General features: G+C 43.0%; 1 protein-coding gene across 3 annotated transcripts in view; it reads left to right on the top strand.

The window, feature by feature from the left end:
• The window catches only part of PSME4 (proteasome activator subunit 4), a 105,081-nt gene extending 92,239 nt beyond the window's left edge, over positions 1-12,842 (top strand). For 2 of the 3 annotated variants that reach the window (XM_038551259.1, XM_038551258.1), the window contains 6 exons: positions 2,825-2,953; positions 3,836-3,991; positions 7,127-7,289; positions 9,612-9,745; positions 10,610-10,748; positions 11,292-12,842. In XM_038551259.1, the coding sequence (XP_038407187.1) occupies positions 2,825-2,953; positions 3,836-3,991; positions 7,127-7,289; positions 9,612-9,745; positions 10,610-10,744 (717 nt within the window). In that variant the 3' untranslated portion in view covers positions 10,745-10,748; positions 11,292-12,842. The remainder of the gene's footprint in view (positions 1-2,824; positions 2,954-3,835; positions 3,992-7,126; positions 7,290-9,611; positions 9,746-10,609; positions 10,749-11,291) is intronic. The other variant, XR_005365982.1, reaches the window with a different exon arrangement.
• Positions 12,843-20,417: the final 7,575 nt, after the last annotated feature.

Here is a 20,417-nt window from a genome sequence, read left to right as displayed (position 1 = left end):
AGTCTTGTGTTATCTCTTTCACACAAACCCTGACACTTCTTACATCTTTGATGGTAAAATAAATTTTGTAAAAGATTATTGCACTTCTTGGGATGCCTAGCCGGCTCAGCCGGTAGAACCTGCAACTCTTAATCTCAGAGGTGTGAGTTCAAGCCCCAGTCTGAGATAGGACAGATAGATAGATAGATGATAGATAGATAGATAGATAGATAGATAGATAGATAGATAGATAGATGATAGATAGATATAAGAAAAATTAATTGTATTTCTTTAATGAGACTGTCTCCTTGTACATTGGCTATTTGTATGTTTTTGCCAGCTGCCGGTATTTTGCCAGTTTCCTGTTGTGTTATGAAGGAGTTCCATTTTTATGATTTTCTTATTTTAAATGATATTTTGAAGTATGCCAGTCGAAGATTATTTTTTTAAATAGTTCCTTTTTTCTTTTAACATTTTTATGCTTTTATCTTTTGCATTTAGATTTGTAGTATAAGATAGAAAATTGATGGTTACTTTTATATAAAGTGTTGATGTAAAGATGGAGCTTAATTTTCAAGATAATCTATTTTTTCTCCATTGATTTAAGATGAAATCTCATATATTTTTTTCAGTAAAGTATGCCAAGAGAAATTATTTCCATCAGAAAATGGACAAATTATCACAGTGATTATTATACTCAGCTTGGAGGTTTCTTTATTAAAAAAATTCTGACACATGTTAAAATTTTAAGAAGGACTTTATTGAGAACTGTTGGATAGGTGTCAAGACTCCAAGTACCCCCAAGACCGCTGGGGATATTTAGCCAATAAGTGGAATGAGGGGAGGTGTTAGTGCGTAGAAGATAACTAAGAGGAGACATCAAGGATAGGGGATTCTTGCTGAAAGCAGGGAGCCTGACTCAGGGCTCCATCCCAGGACCCCGAGATCATGACCTGAGCCAAAGGGCAGATGCTTAACCAACTGAGCCACCCAGTTGCCCCTAAAATGGAAGGATTTTGAAGGCAGAAAAGGGATGGGACAAGGAAGGCATAAACAAAAAAGATTATTTCAGATAAGATCATCTTTGTTTAAGAAAAGGCAGGGGTCTGTCATGCAGTTCATTTTACTATTACTGATCAGTTAATTACTAATTAACTGATTGAAGGTCACATACCTGGGAATTAAGTCCCAATTTGCAGCTTTGGAGGCAGTTGACTTCATTTTGGCCTGTTCCTATTTTAACAATAGGAACCAAAATTTTTAGTGTGATGAGATAGAAAAATCCAGCTGTTGGGGCGCCTGAGTGGCTCAGTCGGTTGAGCCTCTTGATTTTGGCTCGGGTAATGACTCGTGAGTTGTGGGATCAGCTGGGCTGGGCTCTGCGCCCAGAAGGGAGTCTGCTTGAAGATCTGTCCCTCTGCCTCTATGCTCACTTGTGCATGCATGGTCTCTCTAAAATAAATCTTTAAAACAAAAAAAAAAAAAAAAAAAAAAAACCCAGCTGCTTAGTAAAATTTCAGTAATCCTAAGTTTGAAAATATCAATATGATCTCATGATCTGTTTCTCTTTAGAAAATAAGCCTATTTCCTAGCTCTGGCCACAAAACCCCCTAACCAGTAATCAACCTAGTAGAGATCAGTACTTTAGTGCCCAGATTATGGTTCCTAGATATCATTTCCTGCTAGGAGAACCAGGTCTTTGTAGAGAAAAGGCTGATTTCAGGTTTAGACCAAGAAATGTATGTGATAAACCTAATTCATATTGTCCTACCAGAAACTAAGGATGCTATAGTTGTGTTAAAGGATTTGAGTCCAAATAGCTTTATTTTGAAGTAAAGCTATTTTGAGCACCAGTTAGATTAAAACCATTAAATTTGTTGAAATTCATTGGTTCATAATGGCATTGTTTTAAAAATTCACTGTTCACTTTTGGAGGATAGAAAGGAAACATTCTTCTGAAGAAGGGAAGGCTTTTCTGTATGAAGTATTCCAGGTAATAATGAAGAAAAAGTGTCACCATTTTGCAAACCATTTTTAAAAATAGTTCATCACAGAAAGAGAAAACTGACCATAATTGAAGGAAATACACATCACTTATGTTGTGCTCAAAAATTAGACTTCAATAAAATCAAGCCTCTAGATCTAATGGCTACTTTACAGGACATAGTGGAGCCAAAGAATGCCTCTACAGGGATGCAGTCAGAGAAGGAAGGCCACTATAGGTGCCACTACAAAACCAAGTAACCAGGCCTGCCCTCCCTCCCTCCCTTTAATTTTTAAAGGGCAAGGAATTTTAAAAGATAGTAGAGAGAATTTAGAGATTTTTAAAAAATTTTTTTTCGTAGAATCTTTTACCTTTAAGAGCCACATGAACCAAATGCAGTGTGTGATCATCATGTTGAACCAGGTTCCAAACACCCAACTTACAAAATATTAGGGGGAATTTGAACATTACTGTATATTTTATATTTTAACTGCAATGAATTTTTATGGCCAATGTCATTCCAGGTTTTTTAAATAAGAGATTTTTCTCTTTTAGAGTTACATAGTAAAATATTCATGGGTGAAATATGTCTGGGATTTGCTTAAAATAATTGGAGGATGAGGAAACAGGAAACATGGGGGGACGGGCAAAAAAATGGGAGGATTATGCATATGTCTTTGTTGGAGAGGTGATTGATTCATGGGGACTCTTTATACTAGTCACTAGTTGTGTCCATATTTGAAAATTTCCATAGAAGTTGTTCAGAGGAAAAATGTGATTTCTTTTCTGTAAGGATACCTTATTTGTACTCATTGGCTATAATTTTCAATTACATGTTTGTTTTGTTTTATTGTTCTTTAGATTGCCCCAGTGGAAAATGATAATAGCTATGATGAACTGAAGAGAGATGCAAAGTTATGTTTATCACTAATGTCTCAGGGCTTGCTTTACCCTCATCAAGTGCCTTTGGTACTTCAGGTGCTAAAACAAGTAAGACTGTCTAACAAGTATTTATATGTCTTGGTTAGAATTCGGTTACCCATTCTAAGAACTTCACAAAGTCAGCTGTAGTGCACACAGTACCTGAAATTTGTTTTTCATTTTGAGTTTTCTTTTAGTATGAGAGAAGATATATATTGACCGAAGAAACAGACCTAGATTCTGTACCCGTCTCTGCCACCAACTTCTGTGACTTTGGGGAGGTCATTCAACCCCCAGATTTTCAATGTATGCAAAGAGCTAATTAGTGAAGCACCTTAGATACAAACTGCTTATGAGGGAGGAGGGTGGCCATTCCCTTTTACTATTTCCCCTTTATTAAATTCACATGTATTTCCCAATCTCTGGTTTACAAAAAGAAAGGAAGGAAAAAGACCTAAGGTATTGTGTATTTTCTAGCTGCATTTTTAGTATACTACGTGCTCAGCCTTTACTCAGGTCATACATGTGTTATATAATATAAAAAATGGACCTGTTCCATGGTTTTCAGGTTTTTAAGTTGAATTATCAGTGAAAAACATTTTTTAACAGCCCAGTTTTTTTGTGTGATGGAACTTAGCAGTTCTCAGTCATTGCTTTCCTCTACCTGCCACCTAGTAAAATAAAATAATAACTCTTAGAGGAGTCAAAACTATTAACTAGACGTCATTTATAAAGTTGACTTTTATCTGTGTATTCCTTACCCTTACCCTGACTTTACCTGAGATAGTTCGTGCAGCCTTTTATTTAGAAGGAACTATAACACGAGCTTGCTCTAACCATGCCTGTAAAAGTAGAGTTATAGTAGAAGATATGATTTATGTGTAATTCCTGTCTGTCACCTCATGCTCTTGTCAGACTGTTTCCATTGTTTCTACTTCTTTTCATTCACAGACAGCAAGAAGCAGTTCTTGGCATGCTAGATATACAGTGCTGACCTACCTCCAGACCATGGTATTTTATAACCTCTTTATTTTCCTAAACAATGAAGATGCAGTTAAAGACATCAGGTGGCTGGTTATAAGTCTTTTGGAGGATGAACAATTAGAGGTAAAATTTCAGATACCACAAATCAAAATATATTTAGAGAAAGCATCATCCCCCCCCCCCCTTTGAAAAGAAGTATTTATGCACTGATGAGTTTTCTTAAAGCATAAATTATTGGGCAGCCCCGGTAGCACAGCGGTTTGGCACCACCTGCAGCCTGGGGTGTGATCCTGGAGACCCGGGATCAAGCCCCACATCGGGCTCCCTGCATGGAGCCTGCTTCTCTCTCTCCTTGTGTCTCTGCCTCTCTCTCTCTCTCTGTCTATGAATAAATAAATAAAATATTTTTTTAAAGGCATAAATTATTAAAAATAACTTCAATTTTTAACATTACCCCTTGTGGTTAGTTTGGATGTGATTTCCTATCATACAAATGGAAACAAACATTGGGCATGTTCTTGTGGCATCTCTTTGCAGTTGGGCAGGTAACATTTGTGAACCAAAGTTTTTTTGTATGTGAAATTGCAGGTGATACTATTTATTTACCTTACTAATTTCTAAAGAACTCCTGGAAATGTGTATAAAGGCAGTTTCAATTTCAAGAGAATAAAAATCGAGGGGCACCTGGTTGGCTCAGTCGGTTAAGCGTCTGGCTCTTGCATTCAGTTCAGATTATAATCTCAGGGTGGTGAGACTTAGCCCTGACCAACATCAGGCTCTGCACTGGGTGTGGAGACTGCTTAAGATTCTCCCTCACCCGCTCCACTTTGTGTAGACCTGGGCGTGCTCTCAAAAAAAGAATAAAAACCTATATACACAAATGCTGTTACCCAGTTAAGACTGTTGCCCCTTTTTGTTTTCCTTGGTAGAGAAATTAAAGGCCACTTTGTGGTGAGGTTACATTAATATTTTATACAAAAAGATCAATCTCTTAGTTAATATAGTCTAATGTAAGAAAAGCATGTTGTAATAAATATGGAAGAAGATACAACTTTTGAAATTGGCCTTCGGTAAAGAAAATGTAATTGAAATTTTTGTGAAATTTGTACTTTTTTAATTTTATGAGTTTTCTACAGAGTGGAGCACTCCCAGTAATTTTATATCCTCTTTGAGAGCACTAAAGATAGATTGTCTTCATAGGAAACTGAGAATGGAAATTCCCCCCCTACTCTAAGGAGGCCCCAATCATTTTGCAGTCCAGCTTTCTTGTGTTCTGGGGGGCGGATATGGATAGCCCCTCGGGTACTCACAGTGGGTTATAACAGCTACAACAGGCTTACGATCTTTACAGCTATCTGTAATTGTTTGAACTTGTATTTTTTTTAATAACTAAAGGAATAGAAATGAAAAGGTAGAATCTTAGAAATCTTGAAAATCAGGGGATCCCTGGGTGGCTCAGTGGTTTAGTGCCTGCCTTTGGCCCAGGGCATGATCCTGGAGTCCCAGGATCGAGTCCCGCATCAGGCTCCCGGCATGGAGCCTGCTTCTCCCTCTTCCTGTGTCTCTGCATCTCTCTCTCTCTCTCACTCTATGTCTATCATGAATAAATAAATAAAATCTTAAAAAAAAAAAGAAATCTTGAAAATCAGTGTTTAATTTTAAATATTACAGCAATTACATTAAATTGCATTAATTGCTTGCTAAACTTTACATTCTCCTAAATTTTATATTCCATGCTGTATACTTAAGCATAACTGTTAATATAAATAAAACCATTACATTCATTAAAGCTATCATTTTTTTTAATTTTTTTAATTTTTATTTACTTATGATAGTCATACAGAGAGAGAGAGAGAGAGAGGGGCAGAGACATAGGCAGAGGGAGAAGCAGGCTCCATGCACCGGGAGCCCGACGTGGGATTCGATCCCGGGTCTCCAGGATCGCGCCCTAGGCCAAAGGCAAGGCGCCAAACCGCTGCGCCACCCAGGGATCCCGCTATCATATTTTTTAAGATTTTTTTTTTTTTTTTGGTTATAGTATGTTAGCTCTTGCGCTTGAAAAGCAGCTGATAGCCACAAAATTAACAGTAAAATTGTTCATACATTGAAATTTAGTAATCCCAATTCTTAGACTCTATCCTAAGAAAATACATTGCAGGGCAGCCCCCGTGGCGCAGTGGCTTAGCGCCGCCTGCAGCCTGGGGTGTGATCCTGGAGTCCTGGGATCGAGTCCCACGTCAGGCTCCCTGCATGGAGCCTGCTTCTCCCTCTGTCTGTGTCTCTGCCTCTCTCTTTCTGTGTGACTCTTAAATAAATAAAAATTTAAAAAAAAAAAAGAAAAGAAAATACATTGCAATATGGAAATTATGCAAATTAAGATTTTTAGTACAATAGTGAGAACTTGAAAGCATTCTAATCAGCAGTTGAATAGAAAAATGAATCATGGTATGAAAGAGAATAATGCAACCAAGTATGAAGTAGTACAAGCAGAAACAATTTATAATTCATTTAATGGTATAATGAAAATATTAAGTACCTAAAAACCGTCAAACTAAAACAAAAGAAAAACCCTTTTGAAGCAATAAATAGCAAAATATTTAGGTGGAGATTTTTTTCCAAATTATTATTGACTATCTTTATGAGTATGTAGCAAGAATTTTGTGATACCTCTGAGATCATAGCATTTTACTGGTTTTTGTTTGTGTATCCAAAACTTGGGTTCCCATTCCATTTTGAAATGCACTGTTCTACCCTCTGCATTTGATACTTCCATAAACTGTGTGTGTAGTCTGACATCAGCCTGTGAAAGTCCTAAAAAGTAAACTGGATATAAATCTCTACAACACATGCCAGTTATACAAATCGATTGTTCTATGTCTCTATTACCAACGAAAACAACCACAGCAATAGTTTTAAGAGATGTGGAGTCCAGGAAAAATTCATTTTAATGTTAGGCTCTGGCACTGCCTGATAAGGACAACTGCCAGTCAGTGGGAAAATAATTTATGAAGAGCTTTAATTTTGTATGAAATAGTTTCAGCATTTACTTTCCACAACCCCAGTGCAGTGGCTCTCATCCATTTTCAAGTCACAGACCTGTTGAGAATCTGATGAAATCTCCCTGAGGAACTCGCATAAGAGCATAAGTCTGGGAAAGTCATCCCATGTGTCCCCCACCTACCACCACCACCCTCCCAGCCTCCAGGGTTCTCCCCAGGCTTAGGATCTCTGCTCTAAAAGAAGTGATTGTCTCTGCAGGTTCGAGAAATGGCTGCTACCACCCTGAGTGGTCTGTTACAGTGTAACTTCCTTACCATGGACAGTCCTATGCAGATTCATTTTGAGCAACTTTGCAAAACAAAACTCCCGAAGAAAAGAAAGCGAGACCCTGGTTCTGTAGGAGATACGATTCCTTCTGCAGGTAACAAGGCTGGTATAAAATACCATATGCTTTTGGGAATTAACCAGGCTTATGCAACAAGTATTTATTGGTTGTGGGGCGCCTGGGTGGCTCAGTCGGTTGAGCATCTGCCTTTGGCTCAGGTCGTGATCCCCGGGTCCTGGGATTTAGCCCCACATTGGGCTCCTTGCTCAGCAGGAGCTTGCTTCCTCCTCTGTCCCTTTACATGTTCTCTCTCTCTCAAATAAATCTTAAAAAAAAAAAAAAGAATACTTGGATGTATCTAAGTCTTTGCTGGGTACTGAGAATAGTTGTCCCTGCTATTAATGAGCTTTGCCTACAGCAGGCAAGACCTGGAACGTAAAAGCGAAAATGGAGAGGTATGCAGGAACCTGTGCACTGCAGCAGACAACAACTGATAGGGTAAAACTGGTGCCTGCCCACCTGAAACCACTTTATACAGAGAGGCATGCAGAATGAGTTGAGTTGGAGAGTGTAAAATATTTGTGTTTAGATTTTATAGCTTAGGTGTAGATGTAAAAGGAAAATACCAAGAAAACAAAACAAGCCTTGCTTTCATTTGAAGAGGGGACGGTTCACTACTTCACAGGGCATTTGGTGAGAGGTTGAGAAGAGTCATCAACGGGAGCTTCTACTCTAATTGAGCATGAAGATAAACATAGATCTGAGGACTATGTCACATTTAAAGAGACGTTTAAACTTGATTGTGTTGTGCCCTGGTCCATAGGATATGAGAGTTGTGATCTCGGGGTTGTAAGTTGAAGCCCCACGTTAGGTGTAGAGATTACTTAAGAATAAAATCTTCTTTTTAAAAATAAACACAATTGCAAAAAGCCATCTGACCTTGCCACTGCTGCCTGCAGTCACAGGAAGAATGGAAAATATATAGAAAGACTCAGTAAGTAGGAAGCTTATTTGGATTTACAAGAATTACTTGGAATGTGAAGCTCTTAAACACTGACTACAAGAGGGTCTTAATTTAGGCATTTAGTTTCCTAATGGCAATTACTAATAAAATACCAATGAATGTTCTAGTTGCTTTGCTTGAAAATTCTGTTCTGTAATAATTACCAAAGTAGTTTGGGTCTTTGTTATCCAAATGGCATTATTTATAATTCTGTTTCATATTCTTTTCTTATTGACTTCAATTCCCTAGGCACCGTATTTCATGTATACACATATAATACACACACATACACACCTTAAGGAAAAACATGAAAATTTGAAAGCAGAAACTATCATAGGAGAAGGAATAGATCTAGAAAAAAAAAGAATTAGAGACCCCGTAGAATGCAGTTGTTTTGAGAAATGCAGACATTCTTCATATACAGTATGTTCTTGCCTCATGACTTGATACATTCTGTGTGGAGTAGTCCCATCCAGAAAAGTGGGGTGTAATTTTGATTAGAGATTGTTTTAGGGGGCACTTGGGTGGCTCAGTGGTTGAGCATCTGCCTTTGTCTCAGGTTGGGATCCCAGGGTCCTGGGATTGAGTCCTGCATCAGGTTCCCCATAGAGAGCCTGCTTCTCCCTCTATGTCTCTGTGTCTCTCATGAATAAAGAAATAAAATCTTTAAAAAGAGAGCAAGAGACTGTTTTAGGATCAGGAATTGTACTTTTGCATAAGATATGAATTGATCAAAACTATCATTATGTAAGTTCTAGCAAATAGGTGACACATTTCTGACCTGTCATATGATGTGTCATTGAGGGTCAGCTATAGGATGTCTTTAGTTCAGCCTCAAAATCATGTTTTTGGTGTGTGTGTATACAGATGCATTTTTATTTTTTTTTAAGATTTATTTATTCATGAGAGAGAGAGAGAGGCAGAGACATAGGCAGAGGGAAAAGCAGGCTCTACACAGGAGCCCGATGTGGGACTCGATCCCAGATCCTGGGATCACAACCTGAGCCGAAGGCAGCCACCCAACTGCTGAGCCACCCAGGCATCCCCAGATGCATTTTTTTTTTTTTTTGTTTTTGTTTTTTTTTTTTTTATGATAGTCACAGAGAGAGAGAGAGAGAGGCAGAGACACAGGCAGAGGAAGAAGCAGACTCCATACACCGGGAGCCCGATGTGGGATTTGATCCTGGGTCTCCAGGATCGTGCCCTGGGCCAAAGGCAGGCGCCAAACCGCTGCGCCACCCAGGGATCCCCCCAGATGCATTTTTAATGCAGAAATTCACACTTTGGAAACAATTAGATTAATCAAAAACTAGTTCTATTTTACCATAACATGTGCCAGAGAGTCCTATAAATATTCGCACATTTATTGGCGGAGTTTTTTTTTTTTTTTTTTTTTTTTTTGCTCTGTTTTTCAGAGTTGGTCAAACGTCATGCGGGGGTGCTAGGACTTGGTGCATGTGTTCTTTCTAGTCCCTATGATGTTCCCACCTGGATGCCCCAGCTCCTTATGAATCTCAGTGCACATCTGAATGATCCGCAGCCTATTGAGGTAAAATTCTTCCGTATTAGTTTCTATGCCTACGTATTTTATCAGTGATGTTTTGTAAGAAATCATTTTACTGGTAGTTTCCTGTCACTCTGGACCTTCTGCTTTGATAGAGCTGCTGCCGCTCCTGCCTCTGCTGGGGCTAAGCCTACTCAAGTAATTAGTAACATCTTGTGGAGGGAGGCCTTGTTTTCATGTATATTTGAGATCTTTTGGTAGCAAGGAAATACTAAAGCTTCTGTCTCTCCCAGTCCAGTAGAAGTAAAATATGTCAGTGTTGTCAGGATAGTTCATCTTCTTTGGTTTTACTAACATTTTATATCTAGGAAGTGTCTAACGGGGAGCTAATACTAAAAAGGAAATTGTGATGGTATTATTTTGAGAACAGCTGTGTCTAAATGACTGACGAGACCAATGGCTTTGTGCTTCTCGCTTTGGTAAAGAGCTATAGGTGTGTCTTGAAACTCGTTTCATAATGCGGTGTAAGGGCCAGTAGCCTCTCCCCGAGTGCAGCTAGTCACTTTAAAGAGGTGGCCCGGGTGGCCCAGCAATTTAGCGCAGCCTTCAGCCCATGGTGTGATCCTGGAGACCCGGGATCGAGTCCCACGTCAGGCTCCCTGCATGGAGCCTGCTTCTCCCTCTGCCTATGTCTCTGCCTCCCTTTCTCTCTGTCTCTCATGAATAAATAAATAAAATCTTTTTTTAAAAAAATGAGCTTTGGGAAGTTACAGTTGGCTTGTTGGTTTTGCAGCACTCGGTGAGATCTGAAGTCTGGAGGGATTTTTACTTGGCTGAAGTTATCCTCCTGAGTATAATCCTAGTCTTTGAGAGGTTAAAGTAAAATGTGTGTGGGTTGCTCCTCTACAGATGACTGTAAAGAAGACCTTATCCAATTTCCGAAGGACGCACCATGACAACTGGCAAGAACACAAACAGCAGTTCACAGATGACCAGCTGCTCGTTCTCACCGATCTCCTTGTGTCACCGTGCTATTATGCATAGAAGGGTAAGTCAGCAATATTCGGGGTTTCAGGAAGTCTGACATCCTTGGCAGATGTCATGGGTTTGATGATTGAGAAGTGACTGCTCATAAGTTTTCTTTTTGCTTACATTCTCAGCTGTCCTCCTTATTTAGACAATTAAAAAAATTTTTTTTAATGCGACCTATGCTATGACCAGTGGAAGTAAGTTCCCTGAGAACTTTTCCCTGCTTCTCTGCTTCAGGTATCAAGCAGAGAATTGAAGTGACTGCTTTTGGACGTTTATAAACGAGTAGGCTTAGTATCCTGCAAGTGGTTAAAAGAAATTTTCTTTGTTGCCTGCTGAGTGGGGCCTAAGCGTTTTGGGTCGCCCAGAAAACCCTAGGTCCTATACAGTCATGAGAACATTTCATCTGAATTCTTAAGTATTTATTTTCCATCCCGAATTAAAGAGGAAAACCCAGAAACCTTTCCGCTAGGTTAAGAAAAATAAAGTAAATTTCACTTATTGGGCTTTAGAGTTGGATGTCCTGTTGTCTGACTGAAATTTTTTTCCCTCCCTGATACAGATGAGTAGTCCTCACTTCAAGCTCTTTTCATCAAAAATTCCAGATCCTCAGGTACCATCTGTGGCGGCTCTCTGCAGGTTTTAAAACTCTGCCTCCGTTGAGCTCTCATCATTTTGATGGCTTCTGTGTTTGGTCCCATTAGTCTCCGTTCCACAGGTTCTCAGCTGCCATTTGATTACCTAACTTGTCTGGAAGTGTCTCCAGAATATTGATCACTTTTTCTTTGAGGCATCTGACAAAGCCACAATGTCTCAGACTAGAAATAATTACCCAATATGATCATGGCATCCAAGACCAAGCAGAGTCTAGGAACTCATTGAGAAACAGTTTACTTGTAATGGAGAATACCTATCTGTAATACAGGTCCCGTCATTTCATTCATCTCAAATTATTTTGAATTTTTTCCAAATGGCTTTTGGGTGTAGATGGTAGTAGGGCTGTGGGCCATAAATCGAAGCCTTTGAGAGCCTTGGGTCTGGAGAGCCATGAAGAGGGAAGGAAAAGAGGGCAAGTCTTGAACCTAACCAAGGACCTGATGGATTGCTCCACCGAGACACAGAAGTGAAGGCTGTGTCCACGTGCTTCCCACAGACTGGAGTTTTTGGTGCTGAATGGAAAGAGCAATTGCTGAAAAACCGGGGGTTTGGTGAATAAATTTTTGATTGATTGTTGTGTGTGTATACAATGTGTGATTTTGAAAATAAACAACAACAACGATAAAAACCCTGACTGGTTGATTTTTACCTGTATTCTTTACATAATACTGTTTGATCAGCCCTCAAAACTGTTATACTTCACCTAATGGAAGAATGCTGTGTTTGTGGAAATTCTGTAAGGTTTTCTTTCTTTTTTTGATTTTTCTTTCTTTTTTCTTTTTTTTTCTTTTGCCTGCAGAATCGTTGAGAGACTAATAAGTCTTTATATTTAATTGACTTGTTTATTAATAAATGTTATATAGATGTAAAAGACTGTATAAACTGTAGAGATAGCATTGGCAAGACTTTGTACAGATGCAACCTTTTACACAGCACCATTGTGTAATTAATTTGTAAAGATTCACGTGTAGCTCTTTATTATAGTGACTTTGGCTTTTGTACCAATTGAATGCCATTTTTTTGTGTTTTTAAATTATTTTCTCTATTCATGTTACAAAAGCTGAGGTGTGGGGGTTTTTTTTTTGTTTGAGTTCATTTATCGTTAGAATGTCTGGATTTTTATGTAATTTTCTTGTGTGCATCCCTAAATGCAAACACCACCTGTTTGCTATGACAAGTTTATAGAATGCAAGGTATCTTCTAGGTTAAAGTAATTCACAAGTTGGTGAATATCATCTTGCAGCACACCCTGTACAGTCTTCCTTAAAGGAACACTACAGTATATTTTTTAGTATCTACTTGCTGAATGACTCCATACAGACCGAAGCACAGCAGAGGTCCTGGTACAGTATTGAATTGTCAGCGTACACAGGCGTAATCCCTGTATAGAGTAGTGCCAAACTGATGATTTCAATTGTGTAACTAGTTTAAAACCCAATAAATGGATTGTTTTTAACACCTGGCTTTTGTCTTCATTAAGAAGAGAAGACAGTTGTATAGGCAGTAACTCTCGTGGATGCCGTTTGCATCCATAGATCTGAATCCATAAATGCATGCCCTCTAACCGGACCGAATTATCCAGAGCAGACCTGTCTAGTACAGTAGCCAGTAGCTTCATATAACTATTTACATGTAAAGTAAAATCTCATTTCCTCAGCCTCAATAGCCACATTTCAAATGTTCATTAGCCCCTTGTGGCTAGTGGTTCACCTTACTGAATAGCACAGATGAATTTTTTTTTTAATTTTTATTTATTTATGATAGGCACACAGTGAGAGAGAGAGAGAGGCAGAGACACAGGCAGAGGGAGAAGCAGGCCCCATGCAGGGAGCCCGATGTGGGACTCGATCCCGGGACTCCAGGATCACACCCTGGGCCGAAGGCAGGTGCTAAACCCCTGAGCCACCCAGGGATCCGTGAATTTTAATTCTTGCTGCTAGCTCATGATGTTGATGTCTGCCTGGCCCGGAGGTCACACTTTAAGTATTAGAGCTTTATGTTATATACCAGCAGCTTGAGCTTTTTCTAAAATAAGCTGCATGAAACTATGCCTTACTTAGCAAGTTTCCTAAAGCGGGAACTTTATTTTTTTTAATTTATTTTTTATTGGTGTTCAATTTACTAACATACAGAATAACCCCCAGTGCCCGTCACCCATTCACTCCGACCCCCCGCCCTCCTCCCCTTCTACCACCCCTAGTTGGTTTCCCAGAGTTAGCAGTCTTTACGTTCTGTCTCCCTTTCTGATATTTCCCACACATTTCTTCTCCCTTCCCTTATATTCCCTTTCACTATTATTTATATTCCTCAAATGAATGAGAACATAAGCGGGAACTTTAAAAAAGAAAAGATACTGGGCACCTGCTGTGGCATTTTGGATCAGAATTTCTCTGGTTGGGACTCAGGTATCAGTATCTTTTAAAGATTTATTTTATTTTTAGAGCACAGCACGCTTGTGTGAGTTGAGGAATGGACAGCAGGAGAGGGAGAAGAGGATCCAAGCAGACTCCCTCCCGAGCACGGAGCCCCAAGCCGGCTCCACGTGGGGCTCAATCCCAGAACCCTAAGATCATGACTGAGCTGAAACGAAGAGTCCCCGACGCCCAACCCCCTGGGCTATCCAGATGCCCCAGGCATCAGTTTTTAAAAGCTTCATAATGTTTCAGTTGTGCATCAGAATTGAAAACCTCTGGCACAGATTCTTAGGGCCCACCGTCTATAGACCTAAAAACAGGATTCTTTAATTTCAGTGGTTTTTTTTTTTTTTTTTTAAGATTTTATTTATTTTTTTATGAGATACACAGAGGCAGAGACACAGGCAGAGGGAGAAGCAGGCTCCATTCAGGGAGCTTGAAACGTGGGACTCGATCCCGGGTCTCCAGGATCAGGCCCTGGGCCAAAAAGCGGCGCTAAACCACTGAGCCGCCCGGGCTGCCCCTTTAATCTCAGTTTTTAACCTTTGCCCCATTTGATTCTGACCCCAGGTGTAGATGCTGCTTATTACCTTGATACACCGATCTGGTTACACTATAAATTACTTAGTTCCCTAAATTTTCTACCGGTGGCCTCAAAAGTGGAAGGGCTGGGGGAGAGAAAAGGGGTGGGTGCTTACTATTGTCTAAGGTAGTTCTTAAATGTATGTTGTTGTTAAAAAGAATGGAGAGAGAAAAAAATAATAAGAATGGAGAAATGGGCACCTGGGTGGCTCAGTCGGTTAAGGGTCTGCCTTCAGGTGAGGTGATGATCCCAGGGTCCCAGAGCGAGCCCCACCTCCGGCTCCCCCTCAGCGGGGAGGCTGCTGCTCCCTCTGCCCCTCACCCCGCTCCAGCTCTCAAAATCTTTAATAGAAGAAAAAGAACAGACCCACAGCAGCGGCAACTGCTAAGGATGGGGAAGGCAGGCCCTTTGGGCCCATATGGGAGAGCGTTAAGGTAAGTTTCTAGGTCAGGGGCGGGGAGTCTCTTTAAGGTTGTCGTGGCTAATAATCTAGTTTGTGAATGGATCCTTTAAAAAGATAAAGACTTTGCAAATTGCGTTTCAATATTTAGGAAGACCATTTGCCCTCCTAGTCTTTTAATGTGAATGAAAGTTTTAGTGAAAAAAATAATAGGATGAGAAAGCTGTTTTCAAATACCCCCGATACTTGGTGTTGCCAAGCCCTTTAGGTTGTAGGCCAGTTGTGATTAGTAGTGTGGCCAGAAAAGATTACTGAGGAATTTTGTGATACTAAAAAATCCATTTTTTCCACATAGTCTTCATAGTTATTTTTGTGCACGAAGACCACTGTCTTGTTAAAATAATTGTTTTGAGTATTTCTCCATATTGTTGAACATCAAGGTTTTGTTTTCTCTACTACAAATTACACTGTGATGAATATTTTCCTATCTTCATGCTTAAAACTTTCTTCTTCAGCTATTTCCTCAGGATAAATTATGAGGAATAAAATTTTAGGTCAGGAATCTAGAATTGTAATTGCTCTAATGCATTGCTTTCCTCCACCTGCACACGTATCAACTTGCATTGCCAATGATAGTATTAGAGTGCTGGTTTCCTTGCAAATTGATAGCCCACTCATATGTGTGTGTGTGTGTGTGTGTGTGTGTGTATATATATATAGTTTTGGGGTTGTTTTATTTTTATATATACATTTTTTTGGAGAGAGTGTGAGTGGGGGGAAGATGGGGAAAGAGAATCCCAAGCGGACTCTCACCAGTCCCCAGATCACAATCTCAGCCCAACATCAAGAATCCAACGCTTAACCAACTGAGCCACCCAGGTGCCCCAGAGCATTCGTACTTTAACATTTATAGTCAGCCTTTCTTTTTCCTTTACAATTTTTTTTTTTTTTACTACTACTAATCCTTTGTTCAATTTGGCACCACTAGCACATTTTGTAGACAATTCTAGTAGCTTTAGCATTGCTGATGATACTGATTTTTGTCTGGAATCTTTTACAACTTGGGAATTGTGGGGTGTTTTTTTTTTTTCCCAGTATAATTTATCTCAAAGATTTATTAACTGAGGGCCACATTCTAGCCCAAACCTATTGTAATCTGTCATATGGCCAGAGGCCTGGAAATCAGCTAGCAATGATTTATTCAGCAGCTAATTCATATGGAAGGAGAGAGAGAGAACTTTGGTTAGAATTCTCTAAGCAGTAATGGGCCTTCTCTTTCAATTGCTTATTTCTAAGGCCAGAGTTCATAAGTGACAACCTAGAACTGCACTGCAGGTGGTTGGGGAATGGAGTATTATGTGGGAATTAACTGGAAGTTTCTGTGTAGTTTTTTCTACACAATTCTAAAAGCCCCATCAACACCTGGATTGAATGCCTTCATGAATTATCCAGTTCTTTCATTTTTCTCTTAATGTAAGCACAGGATATGGGGGTAGATGTGCTACACGTAAATCAAATTCTTTGGTACTTGTTGGTAGCCAAAATAGGGACTACTGTAGCAATATTCTAGGTTTTTTTTTTTTTTTAAGATTTTATTTATTTACGAGAGACACAGTAAGAGAGAGGCAGAGATACAGGCACAGGGAGAAGCAGGCTCCATGCAGGGAGCCCCATATGGGACTCGATCCTGGTACTCCAGGATCACACCCTGGGCCCAAGGCAGACGCTCAACCACTGAGCCACCCAGGCGTCCCTATTCTAGGTCTTTAACTTGCACGAAATTTTCTGGATTTCTGGCGCCAGGGCAAAGGAAAGGGCGATCACCCAGTGTTCACTATTTCTGAATAGTACCCCCGCGGTTAGAAAAATGGGAAGATCCTAATTCCCAGGTCGGGGCCACGAGGTTTAACTGGTCGGCTTTGTGCCCACAATAGGAAACACACTTAGGAACGTTGCTTATGGCTTTGAGACTCAAATTAAGCCACCAGTTCCTTTTGGGCACGTTGTGGACATAATTAAGAACGAGGGGACAGTCGTTTTCTGTGTTCCTGCTTGGCCAAAATTAGCTGCGTACACAGCGCACTGCCTTTCGGGTTCTGCGGTCGACGCGGCGCCCCTGCCCTGCGGTCGCCTGGCCCTGCCCCGCCCTCCCCGGCCCTGCCCCGCCCTCCCCGGCCCTGCCCTCCCCTCCCCGGCCCTGCCCTCCCCTCCCCTGCCCTCCCCGGCCCGGCCCTGCCCGCGGCGGTTGGCGCACCTGCACCTGCACCTGCGGGCTGGGCCTCCTTTAGTGGCACTTGGTTTCCTGGCAGCGCCTCCCCTCCGCCCCCCCCCGCGCCCCCCGTGACCTCGGGGCTTTGGGGGCGGCGGAGGAGGAGGCAGATGCGTGGTTCCCTGATTCACAGTAAAGACGGATGCGCCCTAATTCTGTTACAACGACTTGCCTGCGAGCCGGGTCTCGAGGCCGCGGGCGCCCGCCGCCCCCGGGGTCCCCGCCCCGCCCCCCGCCAGGCCCCGCGGCGCCAGCGGCCCGGGCTCCGGGGGCCCCGCGAGGCGCGAGTGTCCGGCGCAGGGGGCGGCGCCCTCGGCGTCTCGGTGCCTGCGCCTCGGCGGCCCGGCTCGGCGGCTCCGGGATGCGCGGCGGCGGCGGCGGCGGCGAGGATGCCCGGGCGGCGGGCGGAGCGGGGGTCCGGGCCGCGAGACGCCGGAGGGGGGCGGCGCCGCGGCCGCCGGGCAGGTGAGAGGCAGCGGGCGGCGGGGGGCGCCCCGCGGGGGCGGGAGGGCCGGGCGGGCGGCGGCTGCGCTGCTGCTGCTCCAGGCCCGGGCCGCGCACCTGCTGCCCCGGCGCGGCCTGCGGGGGGAGGGGGGGGGGGCGGGGGGGCTCGCCCCGGCCTGGCCGGACCGCCGCGCTCTCGGGGGGCCGCCCGCGCCCCCGGCCCCGCCAGCCCTCGGCCGCTTCGCCGACGGGCCCCCCGCCCGCCTAGGCCCTGGGCGGCCTGACCTCCGCAGCCCGGCGGGGGGGGGGGGGTGCCCGGCTGGGGTCCAGCTCCCCTCCCCGGGGCCCCTCCGCAGCCGCACGGAGCCAGCTGCCCCGCTCCCCGCCCCAGCTGGGGACAAGGCGCTGGGCTCGGGCTGACCAAGCCGGCGCGAAGCTTAGTGACCTTGGGCGAGTCATGGGACCTCCCTGCGGGGCCCCTGACACCACCGCGCCCGCCGGGAGAAAATAGTACGGAGCCTGCCCCCCCCCCCCCCCGTTAGACCGTGCAAACGCCTGTCCTGGAGGAATTTAAGGCCCACTGGGGGTGGGGGGGGGGGGGGGATGAGTCGGAGGAATCGAAGCCTGGAGCTGACTTGCAAAGGCTCGGCCAGGGTGCTTCGGGATGTACTGGGGTACCAAGGAGCACGCTGGAGGGTCGCAGGCGCCTCGCACGGCCTGATGACAAGTCCTTGCCTTTGCCACTGTGCACAAGTCTCCATGTACGGTCCCTTGCCTGCTGGTTACTCCAGGATCCTTCCTCCTCGGTTGTAACAAGATGCGCGCGGCTGCCACTTCGTTCAGCCTTAGTGAGGCTGACCTCCCTGCTCCGGTGGAGCCACCTTACAATTTTTCTGACTTTATGACTTTAATCGCCTACTTAGGGTGCCGCAAATAAAGAGCAGGCTTGCATGCGAAGAACGTTGGTGATCTGTACCCACTATTTAGGAGTATCAAACAGTTATTCCTGCCCCCCATCTCATGTACCCCCTGACCCCTCAGTCACTGAGCTTTATAGCGCTACTGTCAAAACTTTGTTCCAGATTGTGATCTCAGCCTCCTCGTTCTTAAAAGTCCTAGAAGGGGGTTTACTTTTCCTTCATTTCCTTCTTTGCTCTTAAAGTTTCTTTGCCAAAACCTTGATTTCTGTTCTGTGTTCAGCTTTTCCTTTTTTTTTTTTTTTTTTAAGATTTTATTTATTTATGAGAGACATAGAGGCAGAGGGAGAAGCAGGCTCCATGCCGGGAACCCGACATGGGACTCGATCCTGGATCTCCAGGATCAGGCCCTGGGCCAAAGGTAGCGCTGAACCACTGAGCGCCCCGGGGCTGCCCCTGCTTTTCCTTTTCTTCCCAGCCTTTCATTCCTTTTTTTCCCCTAATTATCCCAGTAGGAATGATTTATGTTTACTACAGCCAGAACCATAGTTATCAGCCTTGCCAGAAAGGTACATAGAGGTGTGTGTGTGTATGTGCTCATATTTTGGGTTCCAGGAACTTAAAATTGGGAAGGGATCGTGATACCTACTTCCTGGGGTTATATACTGAACATGAGAGCTTTGTCAAGCTTTGAGAGCTTATGTAAAGCTTCTGGTATGAATGCTCACCACCCAGTACGTGGGGGCTGCTGTGACTATCTTCTGGCCTGCAGGCCGCCCTCAATCTCTCTGTTGTTATTTTGGGTTGTTGGTGACGAGTGTCAGCTGTAGAGACCACCTGCTTCAAATCCGCGCCCTACCGCTTTAAGTCGGGAGCGCTCTCTCCAACTGCATTTCCTTATCTGTAAAATGGGGATAACTTACACCGTGTCAGGGTTGTGAGGATTCAAGGAGTTAAGAGCTTGGAGTATTGCAAACAGTCCCTGGCATGTCATAAGCACTCAACAAAGTTAATATACTGTTCCTGTATAATATTCCTTTTTTCCCCTGTATAATATTCCTGACCTAGGGTTCTCTTTTTTAAAAAGTCTGAAAATTTTTAAATATATGGAAAAAATTATTTCTGTGCTGAAAGTAGAAGTTGGTCCTCAACTCCTCCAAATCCTTTTTTTCCTCCTACCTCTTATTCTTTTTAAAAATTTTTTAAAATTTTTTAGATTTATTTTTTTTAAGATTTTATTTATTTATTCATGAGAGATACAGAGAGAGGCAGAGACACAGGCAGAGGGAGAAGCAGGCTCCATGCAGGGAGCCCGATGCGGGACTCGATCCCAGGTCCCCAGGATCACACCCCAGGCTGACAGAGGTGCTAAACCCCTAAGCCACTGGGGCTGCCCAAGATTTTTTTTTTTTTAAGTTTATTTGAGAGAGATGGAGCACAAGTAGGGAGAGAGGAAGAAGAAGACTCCCCACTGAGGGAGGAGCCCAACATGGGGCTCTGGGGCTCGATCCCAAGACCTGGAGATCATGACCTAAGTCAAAGGCAGACACTTAACCATCTGAGTCCGCCAGGTGCCCCTCCTGCCTCTTATTCTTGACAGATGTTGGTGCCGCATCATCCCATCTTCCCCTTGACAATTCCGTTTGCAAATATCTCCTAGCCTGGGGTCTCTGTAATTTCCCACCCCACCTCTTGATTACTATCCACCTACTCGATATTTCTCTTAGCATCATGTCCAGATGCTTCATTCTTCTAATTTCCCCAAACCAGATGCCTGCTTCCGCCTTCACCCTGTTCATGTCCCTGCTTCCAAAGAGGAAACTTCTAGGGCAGGGGATTTGCTAGAAACAACAGCATCACCTCTCTGCCTTCCTGCCTTCTCAAATTGAGTTCTCTTTGCTACTTCTCTTTTCATCAGCTAATTCCAATCCCCCAGCTAACCATGAAAAAACCAACAGTAAAAGGTTATCTTTTTTTTATTACGTAGCTGTCAAAAACAGTTCA

This window comes from Canis lupus, chromosome 10 (assembly GCF_011100685.1).
Source record: "Canis lupus familiaris isolate Mischka breed German Shepherd chromosome 10, alternate assembly UU_Cfam_GSD_1.0, whole genome shotgun sequence".
Taxonomy (NCBI): domain Eukaryota; kingdom Metazoa; phylum Chordata; class Mammalia; order Carnivora; family Canidae; genus Canis; species Canis lupus.
This window is presented reverse-complemented; position numbering and strand designations above follow the sequence as displayed.